This window comes from Mauremys mutica, chromosome 9, assembly GCF_020497125.1.
Source record: "Mauremys mutica isolate MM-2020 ecotype Southern chromosome 9, ASM2049712v1, whole genome shotgun sequence".
Lineage (NCBI taxonomy): Eukaryota > Metazoa > Chordata > Testudines > Geoemydidae > Mauremys > Mauremys mutica.
Window position 1 is genome coordinate 96505412 of NC_059080.1, and position 14969 is coordinate 96520380.

General features: G+C 42.5%; 1 protein-coding gene and 5 non-coding genes across 8 annotated transcripts; all 6 read right to left on the reverse strand.

Moving 5' to 3' along the window:
* Positions 1-6082: 6082 nt before the first annotated feature.
* EIF4A2 (eukaryotic translation initiation factor 4A2) lies at positions 6083-14767 on the reverse strand. Of its 3 annotated transcripts, none has more exons than XR_006582216.1 (12): positions 14620-14767; positions 13496-13541; positions 13276-13408; positions 12851-12990; positions 11293-11461; positions 10742-10851; positions 10223-10366; positions 9643-9780; positions 9174-9263; positions 8677-8756; positions 7744-7847; positions 6760-6896 (listed from the first exon to the last, which is right to left on the reverse strand). XR_006582216.1 is itself a non-coding variant. In XM_045030395.1 (11 exons), the coding sequence occupies exons 1-11, from the start codon at positions 14646-14648 to the stop codon at positions 6752-6754; spliced, it is 1224 nt and encodes a 407-aa protein (XP_044886330.1). In that variant the 5' UTR covers positions 14649-14763; the 3' UTR covers positions 6083-6751. The 3 variants fall into 3 exon arrangements, 1 of the variants encoding a protein (XP_044886330.1); XR_006582215.1 differs by having other exon boundaries at positions 7740-7847; XM_045030395.1 differs by lacking the exon at positions 7744-7847 and having other exon boundaries at positions 6083-6896; positions 14620-14763.
* On the reverse strand, positions 9338-9465 carry LOC123378125. Its single transcript, XR_006582467.1, has one exon. It is a non-coding gene; the product is annotated as a small nucleolar RNA SNORA63 (small nucleolar RNA).
* Positions 9984-10164, reverse strand: LOC123378145. The gene has a single exon (XR_006582487.1). It is a non-coding gene; the product is annotated as a small nucleolar RNA SNORA81 (small nucleolar RNA).
* Positions 10565-10692, reverse strand: LOC123378126. The gene has a single exon (XR_006582468.1). It is a non-coding gene; the product is annotated as a small nucleolar RNA SNORA63 (small nucleolar RNA).
* On the reverse strand, positions 10945-11015 carry LOC123378148. The gene has a single exon (XR_006582490.1). It is a non-coding gene; the product is annotated as a small nucleolar RNA SNORD2 (small nucleolar RNA).
* LOC123378147 lies at positions 13068-13138 on the reverse strand. Its single transcript, XR_006582489.1, has one exon. It is a non-coding gene; the product is annotated as a small nucleolar RNA SNORD2 (small nucleolar RNA).
* Positions 14768-14969: the final 202 nt, after the last annotated feature.

Below are 14969 nucleotides of genomic sequence, written 5' to 3' on the forward strand. Positions count from 1 at the left end.
ATGTTTAACAAACTTGAGGCTACCCAAAAGTACATCAGTGGTTCTCAATCTTTTTTTGTAGACCACTTGAAAATTGCTGAGGGTCTTGGTGGACCACTTAATGATCTTTCCAAATGTTGTTTGTACCATTAGCTAACTCTTGTAAAGCGCTTTGGATAAAAGTGCTATATTAAAAAAAAAAAAAGTTTTTTGTTCTACAAATAAAGGCACACAACTCATATTTTAATATCTGTAGTCTTACATTTCTAATGGGATGGATGTGCCTTCTCTCCCCTGCCGCAGCAGCCATGGAGCTGGGAAGGATGGGGGGGGGGGGAGGGGCTTCCCTTGCCACAGCAGCCACAGAGCTGAGGGTGGGGGGTGGGTTTCTCCCTGGCAGCCACAGCCCTTGAGCTGGGGAAAGTTGCATCTTTCTCTGGCTGCTGCAGCCCTGCACATCCCAAATTCCCTCCACCCTATCTTCTCACTCCAAGGCCACCACCTCACGCCTGAGTGGCTCCACTGATTAGGTGGGTGGCCCTTCATTCTTTTGTGTGCAGCTTAAACTAGAGGGAACTATCTGCAGACCACCTAAATGGAGCTCATGGATAGGGTGACCAGCTGTCCTGTTTTTAGGGACTTTTTCTTGTATAGGTGCCTATTCTTCCCCTCCCCCCCAATGTCCCGTTCTTTCACAGTTGCAATCTGGTAACCCTATTCATGGACCACTGGTGATCCATGGACCACAGTTTGAGAACCTGTGGTCTATATGAATACCCTTTTTAAAATCAAATGAAAGCTTTTCCTTAAGTGTACATAGTAAGTGCATTGGGGTATATACTTAAGTCTTTCAATAGTGTACAAAATTAATTCTGGTGGGCTGAATATTTATAAGTATGTAAGTACCTAAAGATGCAGGTATGTGCCTAGTAGGATTTTCAGAAATATGTGGCTCCCATAAAACCTCCCAACCTCAGACTATTTTCAATGTTGAGAGTAAAATTTAATTGCTACAGTACTTTTACATGTAGAATCCCTCAACATTTTGATTTCAGTAGTCAGTCAGATAGGGTAAACTAGAAGCTTAAACTACAAGATCCTAATTGTCTTCAGTCATCATGGAATATTCATCAGGGTTGGAAGGGACCTCAGGAGGTAATCTAGTCCAACTCCCTGCTCAAAGCAGGACCAATCCCAACTAAATCATCCCAGCCAGGGCTTTGTCAAGCCAGGCCTTAAAAACCTCTAAGGAAGGAGATTCTACCACCTCCCTAGGTAACCCATTCCAGTCCTTCATCACCCTCCTAATGAAATAGTGTTTCCTAATATCCAACCTAAACCTCCCCCACTGCAACTTGAGACCATTACTCCTTGTTCTGTCATCTGCTACCACTGAGAACAGCTTAGCTCCATCCTCTTTGGAACCCCCTTTCAGGTAGTTGAAAGCAGCTATCAAATCCCCCCTCATTCTTCTCTTCTGCAGACTAAGCAATCCCAGTTCCCTCAGCCTCCTCATAAATCATGTTCTCCAGCTCTCTAATAATTTTGGTTGCCCTCTGCTGGACTCTCCAATTTTTCCACATCCTCCTTGTAGTGTAGGGCCCAAAACTGGACACAGTACTCCAGATGAGGCCTCACCAATGTCGAATAGAGGGGAATGATCACATCCCTTGATCTTCTGGCAATGCCCCTAGTTATACAGCCCAAAATGCTGTTATCCTTGCCAACAAGGGCACACTGTTGACTCATATCCAGCTTCTCGTCCACTGTAACCCCTAGGTTCTTTTCTGCAGGACTGCTGCCTAGCCATTCGATCCCTAGTCTGTAGCAGTGCATGGGATTCTTCCGTCCTAAGTGCAGGACTCTGCACTTGTCCTTGTTGAACCTCATCAGGTTTCTTTTGGCCCAATCCTCTAATTTATCTAGGTCCCTCTGTATCCTATCCCTACCCTCCAGTGTATCTACCACGCCTCCCAGTTTAGTGTCATCTGCAAACTTGTTGAGAGTGCAGTCCACGCCATCCTCCAGATCATTAATGAAGATATTGAACAAAACTGGCCCCAGGACCGACCCTTGGGGCACTAAGCTTGATACCAGCTGCCAACTAGACATGGAGCCATTGATTACTACCCATTGAGCCCAACGATCTAGCCAGCTTTCTATCCACCTTATAATCCATTCATCCAGCCCATACTTTAATTTGCTGGCAAGAATACTGTGGGAGTATTAGCTTTGCTAAAGTCAAGGAATAACACATCCACTGCTCTCCCCTCATCCACAGAGCCAGTTATCATAGAAGGCAATTAGGTTTGCCAGGCATGACTTGCCCTTGGTGAAACCATGCTGACTGTTCCTGATTGCTTTCCTCTCCTCTAAGTGCATCAGAAATGATTCCTTGAGGACTTCTTCCATGATTTTTCTAGGGACTGAGGTGAGACTGACTAGCCTGTAGTTCCCTGGATCCTCCTCCTTCCCTTTTTTTAAAGATGGACACTAGATTAGCCTTTTTTCAGTCATCTGGGACCTCCCCTGATTGCCACGAGTTTTCAGAGATAATGGCCAACGGTTCTGCAATCACATCCACTAATTTCCTTTAGCACCCTTGGATGCAGCGCATCAACCCCATGGACTTGTGTTTGTCCAGCTTTTCTAAATAGTCCTGAACCACTTCTTTCTCCACAGGGGCCTAGTCACCTCCTCTCCATGCTGTGCTGCCTAGTGGAGTAGTCTGGGAGCTGACCTTGTTAAGACAGAGGCAAAAAAAGCATTGAGTACATTAGCTTTTTCCACATCCTCTGTCACTAGGTTGCCTCCCTCATTCAGTAAGGGGCCCACACTTCCCTTGACTTGTTAACATACCTGAAGAAACCCTTCTTGTTACTCTTAACATCTCTTTCTAGCTGCAACTCCAAGTGTGATTTGGCCTTCCTGATTTCACTCCTGCATGCCTGAGCAATATTTTTATACTTCTCCCTGGTCATTTATCCAATTTTCCACTTGTAAGCTTCTTTTTTTGTGTTTAAGATCAGCAAGGATTTCACTGTTAAGCCAAGCTGGCCGCCTGCCATATTTCCTATTCTTTCTACACATCGGGCTGGTTTGTTCCTGCAACCTCAATAAGGATTCTTTAAAATATAGCCAGCTCTCCTGGACTCCTTTCCCCCTCATGTTATTCTCCCAGGGAATCCTGCCCATCAGTTCCCTGAGGGAGTCAAAGTCTGCTTTTCTGAAGTCCAGGGTCTGTATTTCGCTGCTCTCCTTTCTTCCTTGTGTCAGGATCCTGAACTCAACCATCTCATGGTCACTGCCTCCCAGGTTCCCATCTGCTTTTGCTTCCCCTACTAATTCTTCTGTTTGTGAGCAGCAGGTCAAGAAGAGCTCTGCCCCTAGTTGGTTCCTCCAGCACTTGCACCAGGAAATTGTCCCCTACACTTTCCAAAAACTTCCTGGATTGTCTGTGCGCTATTGTAGTGCTCTCCCAGTAGATATTGGAGTGGTTGAAGTCCCCTATGAGAACCAGGGCCTGTGATCTAGTAACTCTTTAGTTGCTGGAAGAAAACCTCATTCACCTCATCTCCCTGGTCTGGTGGTCTATAGCAGACTCCCACCATGACATCACCCTTGTTGCTCACACTTCTAAACTTAATCCAGAGATGCTCAGGTTTTTCTGCAGTTTCATACCAGAGCTGTGAGCAGTCATACTGCTCTTACATACAATGCAACTCCTCCACCTTGTCTGCCCTGCCTGAACAGTTTATATCCATCCAGGACAGTACTCCAGTCATGTGATTTATTCAACCAGGTCTCTGTTATTTGAATCACAATTTCTTGACTGTGCCAGGACTTCCAGTTCTCCATGCTTGTTTCCCAGGCTTCTTGCATGTGTAGAGGCACTTAAGATAACTTGATCATCCTGCTTTTGCAGTGTGAGGCAGGAACTCCTCCCCTCTTGCACTCTCCTGTGTGTGCTTCCTCCTGGCATCCCACTACCTTAGGGCTTTGATCTCCTTCCCCTGCTGAACCTAGTTTAAAACCCTCCTCACTAGGTTAGCCAGCCTGCTTGTGAAAACACTCTTCCCTCTTTTCATTAAATAGAGCCTCTCTCTGCCTAGCACTCATTAGAACACCATCCCATGGTCAAAGCATCATATACAGTGTTTTAGCTGTGCTGGTCCCAGAATGGTTGAGACAATATCTTATTGGATCAACTTTTCTGGTGAGATGTGTTTGTGAGGTTATAGAGATTTCTATGGGTCTGGGCTCTTTGTAAGAACAAAAGCTTGTCTCACCAACAGAAGTTAGTCCAATAAGTTACTGCCTCATTCTCTTTCAGGGTATTTTGGCTAATAAAGCTTAACTGAACATTTCAAACAACAGTGGGTGTAAAGATGAGAATAGGAAGAATTGTAATTCTTGGGTGGCTAAAGGGTAGTCTATCTCTAGTAAGACAAACTGAGCTAGTCCAGTGTGGTAATATAATAAAAGAATGGGGCCCTTATACATGAGAATGGAAAGGGGTATGACAAGCAGCATAAACAAGGTGATCGTAGCAACTATTAGTTGACTTGTTTTTGGTGTGGCTTATACTGAGGGCAAGTGGTAGGGAGTAAAACTGAGTGTTAGAGATGGAAAGGGTTAAAGCTAGCAGCTAATCACTGTAGCACTTGCAAGTTCAACGTCCACATGCCTGGCTCTGCAGCTTCTCACCTTGCTGTGTGCTTTCCCCTTGCCTGGAGAGTTCTATAGCCAAGGGGCCTATGTTACTCCCTGCTTCTATTAGCAGTTGGAGGGTAAGTTACAAGTTCAACCCGAAGCAGCCCACAGCTTTTTGAGGAGACTTGAGGCTGTGTAACACCTCAATTCCACAGACTGGCATTGTCCCCTACTGGTCATCCTAACAACTTTGTTTTCATAAAAAAATTTGACTAGAAATTGTCACTATCCTTGCAGCAGCAAGGAATAGGATTCCCATAACCTTCTTGCTTACTGACTACTCAAGCAGAGTCATTTGAATATGTAGTGCAGTGGTAAGAGTGAGTTAGGAGTAACTGTGCTAGTTTTCAATATGCCTCTTAAGCAACATTCATGTAAGACAGGTGTGGGGACTGATGCCCACACCCAGTTGCCACTTATAATCCTGAGCCCTGCCAGCCCTCAAGCTTTGGCCCCAACAAATTTAACACCAGCCCTGGCAGCTCCATCACAACACAAAGTTGTCATTACCATAGACCCCTGGTTTACAACCTGGGAGCCAGACTGTCTAAGATAACCAAAGGGGTCTTCACCTCCATTTGCAATTTTAGAGGTCCATGAATGAAAAAGGTTAAAAACCACAAGAGCTTGCCTAGACTAGCTTTTTTAAGTACCTGTGTTTTACATGGTAGCTGCATATGTGCAAAGCCCTACAGTTAACAGATGGCTCTATTACAAGATACAGAAATCAGACAAAGCTGTACCCATACAAGCTATTTAGCATAAATGTAGAAATTGCCTGTAGATAAGTCCTAAGCCAGGGGTTCTTAAACTGGGGGTCACAAGCTGTCAGCCTCCACCCCAAACCCCACTTTGCCTCCAGCATAACAGTGTTAAATATATTTTTAAAAATGTTTTTAAATGTATAGGGGGGTTGCATGCAGAGGCTTGCTGTGTGAAAGAGGTCACACCAGTACAAAAGTTTGAGGGCTACTGTCCTTAGCTTTCCCCTCCCTGCCCCATGCAGTTAGCAGTAGAGCTCTTCCCCAGTGGAAAAAAAAAAAAACAAGACAGGTCTATGGGATGTCTAGCTACTTTAGTGAGACAGACATTAGTCCAGACACCATTGACAAGGAGCTGCCCTTGGCCTGCAGGCTAGTTATTGGCTTAACTGTTCATGGGCTAGTGGGAGAGCTGTAGTTTCACTTCTTTACAAGTAAGTGATTATGGAGCCCTCTCTACTAGCAGCAGAAAGAATGGTCATGACAACCAGTATTGGTGATTATACTCAAATGCCAAGCTTGGAGAAGAAATAAGATTAGTGTAACACTGGTAGTCTGATCAAAATGAAACATTACCTCCACTCAATGAAAGACCCTGTCAGTCAAAAAACATCTTTTACACTTTAAAGTGAATATAGAAGTTTTTTTTATTGAACATTCAAACTTCATTAAGACATGTGCAATATGGCAATTTTACTGGGTTTAACCCTACCTAAGATAATAGTATGATTGCTTGCTTGCTGGGGCTTAATGGGGTCCGATCACACTTACCACTAATTAAATATTTTATTGAATAAATACATATCAAACAAAAATGCATTTGAATACTCTATATAAAAAGTTTATATATATTTTTAAAGGCCTTTCCAATTCAAATCTAAAAGTATAAGTAAAAAACATACAATAAAGGAAGGTATGCTAGTTTAACATAATTGGCTGACTTTATACAGCACTTATATCTTTTAGTCCATAAGTAAATTATCAAATGATAAAGAACATCTAATACAACCACTTCTACTGAACTAGGAAATAAATTTAAGAAAAAATGTACAGACCCCATGACTTTCCACCCAACCCCAACAGTCTAACCCTAAAGTGGATAAAGCCAATGGCTTTCACCACAAGAGCTCACGACAAAAATGTCGCTTCGCTGATCAAAAAAAATCTGTATTTCGGATCCGTTATGAGCATTGAGACAAGATTCAATATATCCCCAAAGAAAGAAGCACAATGCACGTTGTGAATTGCCTATTCAGCAACAGCGAGCACTGCATTCAAAAAAGCTCTCATCCCAGGGATTAAATGAGATCAGCCACATTCATAGGCATCTCCTCCACTGTAGTATTGTAGAAAGTCTCAATATCCCGAAGAATTCTTTTGTCCTCCTCGGTAACAAAGTTTATAGCCACCCCTTTCCTGCCAAAACGACCACCTCGTCCAATTCTGCACAGAACAGAAGACATTTAAAAAACGTTTTTCTAAAAGATTCAAATTCCTAGGGGAAGGTGAGACATTATGGCCAGTATTATACAGGACATCAGACTAGATGATCACAATGGTATCTTCTGGCCTTATTTGCCAAAGGCCAGTTTATCCTTATTTACAGTACTAGATGCTAGTCAAAAGTGGTATTTTGCCAAGAAAAGTTAGCTGTTAGTGCCAACCTTAAGAAATATCCAACCTGTAGACAGCAGTAGAGAAAGATTACTGTTTTGGCTGCAAAATAATTTCAGTGTAGCTCTTTTTGGTGTTGTGATATGAAGTGCAAAGTCATTTCAACCCTCCCACTCTTGCACCTTTGAGAATGGCTAGCAATGAAACTTACACATCCAGCCACCCTCATTCATTTCCCAAGCGTGGGCAGAGAGCTTGGTCAGCCTAGTGCACAGGTAAATGTTCAAGAATGCTAAAATATTAAAGTCAGCAACAGATGTATTCCAATTACATTCTGTAATGCAGAACAGTAAATGTTCATATTTCATTGTGAAAACATCAAATATTTAGTATTTAAGATGCTGTTTTCAGTGGGAAAACTTATCAGTTTGACAAGGAAACCCAAGACAAGATTCAATATAAAGCTAAAAATCACTGCTTTTGTATAACAGTTTTAGGTAAGAGACAGATTGCGTCACCACATTAGTTTTAGTGAGTTGACAGCCCACCAACAGTTCTGCTTCCTTCATGGAAAACTGGACAATGTGAAACACCTTTTCTGTAAGAGCTAAAATACATGACAAAACAAAGTGAATAATCATGACAAAAGAAAAAAAACAAGTATATAAATACCAACTCGCTCTTTATTCAAACAGTGTGCCGCTTACGAATCCACGTCCTAAATTAGGTCAACGCCGTTTCTGAGCACCATCGTGTGTCATCAACTGCTGCTATCGACTCCTGTATTTTTTTACATCAAGTAACAGAGTACAATTTACTTAATTTGAGGACAAAGCCACTAGAAGTATTTAACTAGAGCTAGGGAAACAAAACTGAAATTGCTACCAAGAAGGAAAAAAACACCACAGAAGAATCCCACTGTAAGAGGAATCACCAAGAACAAACAATGAAGGCACAAATACAGCGCAATTAGATCTCTCAGGAAGTCAAGACATTCTTACTATCCCAGCTGAAGTTGCTAACAATATGGAAGCCTACTAAGTGAACAACAGCAGCAATCCAGGAAAAATGAGCTATGGCCTAAAGCAGTAAGATGTGGTGGACAAATCAATAACTAGACTTGGCATGAACACTGCAGTTAGAAACGATTTTTTGCAGTTTCTGAGGCTCCACAAGATATAGTGCAGAAGATACTAATACAGCAGTAGATGCCAATTGGACTACACCTCAGCAATGAATGGATCAGGCAACAATGCTAAGACAGACTAAGACATCTAAGTTTTCCCACTGCTTTGTTTCATTGACTAACCAAGAAGCTCTGCCCCTCCCCCATTTCAGAAATGTTATGGAAACAACTGTACCAATCAGTGCTTAGTGTTCAATATTTTAGACGGGTATGCCCTTCCTGGTATGGTTGGATACACACTATTCCAGTTCCCCATCCTCCCCAGCCCCACTGAGTGGACTAAGAAAACCCAGAGCAGTGGGTGGGTTTGTCCAAGTTATACAGATAGAAATATGTAGAAAATAGGATGCAAGTTCTTGTGATTTAATCTGAAGCAGTGAAATTAGGAGAAAGATTCAATGACATAACACTGCAGCAACTAACCTGTGAATGTAGTTTTCACGATTGGTCGGCAGGTCGTAATTTATAACCAACGAAACCTGTTGCACATCAATGCCACGAGCCTGGAAGCCAAAGCAGAGGCTCTTTAATACAAGCCCATACATTTTAGAGTAAGAAATTTACTCCTTATTTTGTTGACCACATTATAGTGATGAACTACAACCGTGTAGCCCATAGTGGAGTGTAGTCTTTACTCTTCCAAGAGCTTGAGTGGTTCGGTTACAGTAACCTTCACCAAGTCAAGAAGCTTTTGGCAGCAAGTGTGAACATACTAAACTAAAACAATGGGGAGGTGCAGTATTAAGGTAATTGAGATGTTTGGGGGCATGGATCAGTGTTCACACTGCACTCCCATCAGTACCTGGGGCCCAAGCTGGGGAAGCTAATGATCCAACCAATGGACCAAATTTGGTGATGAATTCTGGTCACATGCCACCTGAAGCACGTTGCGCATATGCTAAGATGATTGGGATAGTTACCAACAAGTCAGTAGTGATCAAGACACGGCTTGATCCTGATCTAAACTCCCTCATGATAACATCTCGTTCCTTCTGGTCCATGTCACCATGCTGGAGAAATAAAAAATGAGAACTTTTACAATCTCAATATTCCAGAACAGAAAAATCTATTTCTTATTTTAAATGTGTATGAGACCAAGCGTCCCCATCTGCTATGGGATCAAGGCAGGCAGGGATAGTATGAAACATTTTGCTTTGAGCAGGGGGAACGACAATACAGCACTTCACAGCTACATTGTAACTTAACCTGCTTCTCACTTTAAAGAGCACCAGTTTTGGTGCCTAGAACCAGAGTTTCTGAATCTGTTAGAATCATTCCCACTAAAATGTCTATCATTGCACAAGTGAAATGGAGATTAATGTATTTAAATCAGTCCTGCAAGATCACAAGCATGAGATGTCTTCGATAAAATGAAGCATCAACTCTCACCAGAGCAGAGACCGTGAAGTCCCTCGCATGCATTTTCTCTGTAAGCCAATCCACTTTTCTCCTTGTATTCAGGAAAATAACAGCTTGTGTAATGGTCAGTGTCTCATACAAGTCACAGAGAGTATCCAGCTTCCATTCCTAAATAAATTTGCATATGTTTAGGAAAAAGTGCCAGGTAATTAAGTTTGTATTAGCTAAACAAGTTCAGTTACTAAGTAAAAAATCTTTTAATATGTCAGAGCAAGAACTACAGAAAACCCCATTATCAAATTAACATTTCAGTATATAGAATTATATAGGTACAACATGAAAAATAAGCATTATATGCAAGTTTCCACATAGATTATTGCACCAAATCCTAAGACATAGGACACTGGACATTAAGAAAGAGGTCCACCCAAGTCATTTTGGATCTAGTGCACATTTATTCTTCTTCTTATGTGTACTCTGCTAGCATTACTACAAAAACCAAGGCTCAGCCCTGGTTTCTGTAATTTTAGCACAGTGCTTGAACAAGAAGGTGGAAAAAACAAGAGATCTTCTAAATACTTCCAGCCAAAGGAAATAAAGTTGCACCTACCTCTCTTTCAACATTAATATAGAATTGTTTGATACCCTCAAGGGTCAATTCTTCTTTCTTCACCAGAATACGTATAGGATCTCTCATGAACTTTTTGGTCACTTCCAACACATCCATTGGCATGGTGGCTGACAGCAATACAACCTAAGAGATACAGTACAAATTGAGAAGAAATGCTTCTAAAATTGTAAGAAAAACACCAATATTCAGAGGTACTGTAACCCTAAACATCCAAGAGAGCATTTTGTGCAGTGAACACTCAAAAGCAGAAACCATAGTTAAATGATTCTCAACTGATTAATATTGAAATTAATCTAACACGGTTAAGTGAAGACAGATTACATGTATGAGACCAAGCATCCCTGTCTACTGTGGGAATCAAGGCAGTCAGGGATAGTATGAGACAATTTATTTGAGCAGGGGGAACGACAATACAGCACTTGACAGCTACATTGTAACTTATCCTGCATTTCTTAACACAAGCTGTTCATCTTAGTTATAACTAAATTCTGATTTTACCTGAATATTTGTGCTTAACTTTTGAAAAATTTCATAAATTTGATCTTTAAATCCACGGCTCAACATTTCATCTGCTTCATCCAAGACAAACATCTTGATCCATTTAGGTGCTAGGAGAAAGGGAGAAGTGTTTCATAAAGCATGCTAAGGAGACTGTTTAGTGCATCTGAAATGGCTGTGTATCACTACCTCTTCCTTGATATGAGTGATCAGTATAAACTTTTATCATCATTTCTAAGTCAGTCCCGAAAGATGGTAAAACATCACTTCACTCCCTTTTTAAGTTTCACACTTTGTAAGTTATGTATCTAATGCAAAGTTTTAAACATTCTTAACTTCTCCTCCAACTGCTGAACAGTAATATTTTTAAATGCAATGTTCAGGTATATCTATTGCCTTTAATATGCATTTCTTCCACAATTATTTACTTGGAAAGTTGAACCCCAGAAATTACAAAGCCTGCTTTCTGCATTGTCAATTGAAACCATCAAGCAGCTTCCACATGTGAATATACTGGTTGCTAAAGTAGTGAAACTGAATTCAGTACTTACAAAGATATCGTCTGTTTAACATATCAAACACCCGACCTGGAGTTCCAACCACAATGTGTGGAGCCTCAGCCTGAAGCTTCTGCATCTCATTACGAACATTTGTGCCACCAATACAAGCATGGCAAGTTGCACCCATATAGTCTCCAAGAGCCAAAATTACCTTTTGTATCTAAAATAAAAATCCTTAAGTCAGTACTTCCAGTATGTTTAAAAAAAATCCAGTTAAGTTCCAGAACACTAATTTCTATATTCACTATTCAGTTCTGAACAAGGACATGCACTTGTCTGGTATGGAAACTGGGTCGAAGTTGCGGCTAATCTCCCCCAAATTTAAATAAGTCACTAAAGAACAAAGCCCACCAATGGCATCAACATGTTAATTTCTTGGGTTGATTTATTTAAGCTAGTTCTTTTCTTACCAACAGAAGAGTCAGTCCCATTATCAAATGAATCCTAGATCTTTTCTTTAAGATATCGTAAGGAATTTTCCCTTCAGAGGCCAAACTGCAAAGTGTTGGCAGAGTTGAGAAAACTATTACTGGTGTTGTACACTAGCAGAACAGCTTGCAAATAAGTTATGACATTTTGTCATCAGGCAGTCAGAGTACACAACTATGCAGTAAACTCAGATTAGGCAAGAATCAAATATCCTCAGTGTTAAGGCCAAATGACGTATGTAGCATCACCTGAAAAAATGTCCAATTCTGTTCCCAGTGAGGTCTCACTTTGCTACTGCCTTCACTGAGAGTATAGGATTAGTAAACAAACTATAACTGATCTGCTACCACAATTTTTTCTAGATTCCAAAGGTATCATATTTGGACAACTCTACCTCCAAGCACAGTTGACACTAATCTTTGGTCTGAGGAAGTAAAAATTCTCACTTAAGAGTGCTAAGCAAATTTTATATAGTATAAAACCAAATTGCAAAACATTTTATAAGTCTGGTACCTACACTTTTATGTATCCCATTAAACCTTAAATCAAAGGATTCTTAGAGCCACTTTAACAGTACAGGATTTAATGTAGTCTGGAGCTTCATTAAAGCAGTTCCATTTTAAGGAGTAAAAAAAGTACTGAAACTCTGAGGTAAAGTAAACATGCAACACAGCATGGGTCAGATAAATACACCACAAGACAATGAACTGATCACATGTGCACTGCAGTTTTCATGTTGCACAACTGCACACAAGTTTGAGTTGTTTTCAAAAAGTGCATTTTATTTCCACTCAGAACATACTGTTTTAATATGTCATTTTTAAGATTTCACTGTTTGCTGGGAGATGCCCTTTCAGAACTACACAGCATATCAGCTGTTACCTGCACCTTATCCCAGCATCACCTCCAAACAAGTCACATCTGAACTCCCTTTATGTGGGTAGGGAAAACCTAAAACAGAAGCTATTCTGTTTCCCCATTACACTCAAAGTGGCAAGGATTCTGAATGGATATTAGTTACAGACCCCTTTGAAAAGTCTGTTAACTGTCCTACACAGTTGTGAAACCTGAAACCTATGCAATGTGCAAGCAGCTTTTTTTTTAACTACACTATCAATACCTGTTGAGCCAGTTCTCTGGTAGGGGCCAATACTAGTGCTTGGGTCTCCTTGAGATCAATCTCCAATTGCTGCAGGATGGAAATAGCAAATGTGGCTGTCTTGCCAGTACCTGACTGAGCTTGAGCAATCACATCATACCCTAAAAAAAGTAGGATATATATTTACTGCTCCCACACAAGTTATTCATATTTAGTTTAATTTTATTCCTTTTGAAATAAGTGATCAGCAATTAAGAGCTCTCTCCATTTCAGGTCAGTCCCGAAAGATGGTATACCATCATCTCACTTGTTCAAGGGTTAAAAGTAAGTATCACCACACTTTAAAAATAACTATATAGTACATACATTTAAAAAGTTCTCTTTTCTAGTTAACTTGTGTTGTCACCATTAGCAGACAGATGCAGTAGACTTTTGTGCTTGCCTACCTTTGATACATGGAATAATAGCTCTCTGTTGAATAGCTGAAGGTTTCTCAAAACCGTAAGCATAAATACCCCTGAGAAGGGATTCTTTTAAATTCATATCATCAAAATTGTCAACAATTTCATTCCAATTGCTCTGTAAGGAAAGAAACAAAAAGATTATTACACGGATTACCTACCTCCATATTTGATTGAGTCTAAAGGGTATTATGCAGTTGCTCACCTCAATGATACCATCAGGGTCCATTCCCTCTGGGCCGCCATGGTCTCTGTTACCAAGAAAAAGCAGGCTGTTAACACTTTGCAACTAACAACTTGCACGAAGAACAAGACCTCAGTATCTTGGATAGCATTAGCACTGCCCACAACAAACTGGAACGTGAACCAGTGATGGATGACTCTAGAAAATGCTTTGGTATTTTCCCCAGCATGAGAACTAGTCTCCCCTCCTCATTAGCATGGATGCCAGTACTCCCAACTTTCTGTGCCAGGCTCAGTCACCATTCAGAACCCCTAAGCCACAGTGCAAGATCAGCAAAACACCTCTACCCTGCAGCGACCCCCCGAGCGAACTACAGGTGGCAGCACAGCACGCTTCCCCGCAGCAAGGCAGAGACAGCAGGCCTCAACATGCCGCGCCTCCTCCGCCACAACAGGCGCAGGGCAGAGACTACAGTTCCCAGCATGCAGCACTCCCCTGGCAGCGAAAAAACCGGCTCGAAGAGCGTTGCCGGCTGGGCGCTGTAGCCCCCGCCGGGGAGAAGGCAAGAGAGCTGCCCTCTGTGGGCCACCTGGGCTGTAGAGCCGGGAGGGAAGGGTTTTCTCCGGCTTCCATGCACTGCACCGCTCCTCCTCCCTCAGCCGGGACGAGCAAACTCTCGCGAGAGCTCCACCACCCCTGGGATGGCGCAAATCGGCTCCGCTCAGCAGGCGGAGGAACGCGCCCGGCAATCGCCTTGAGCGTCGCGCCCCTCCCGCTCTGCGTGAAAATGGACTCGCCCGAAGCCGGGCCCACGAAACACCGGAGTGAACCAACGGGACACCGGGGGGGAGAGGGGGATTCAAAGTTGAAGCGTCATGGCCAGCTCCTCTCGGAGCTAAATCATGCCGGGCCGCACGGGGGATGGGTCCCCGAAACGGACAAGCTGCGGGAAGAACGTGCCTACCAGGAGACAACAGGACGGAACCACCTGGGATGGTATTTCCCACCAACGGCAAAGAGCCGGCATCACACGCGCCGCCCCACCCCCTCCCGCGTTCATCTCTCTGCCCTTTAAAATCGCCTCAAGAAAAAAAAAAAGCCACGAAGGCCCCGATTAGACCCCCCACCTTTCAGCCCCCCAATACCTGCTATAATCCGTGGAACCACCTGACATGTTCCGCTCTCCAACCCCCACCTCTGTTCTGTCCTCAACTGAAAAGGCAGCGCCTCCGCGGCGCCTGGTTTATATACGCATGCAGCCGCCGGAACTCGATCCGCCTTTCGCCGCGGAGGGATCTGTATATCGCCCCACAGTCCAAGCCACAAATATGCCCCGTTTAGGGCTCTCCCGTGTCACGGATGTCCCCACTCAAACCGGGTGTGATATTTCCCGTGGGGGTTCGTAAGGCTGCCAGAGCCAGAAGAGCGGGCGGAGATTGGAACTATTTTGTGTGCCGTGAAGGTGGAAGGATATTGCAGCAGTTGGAGATGTGAC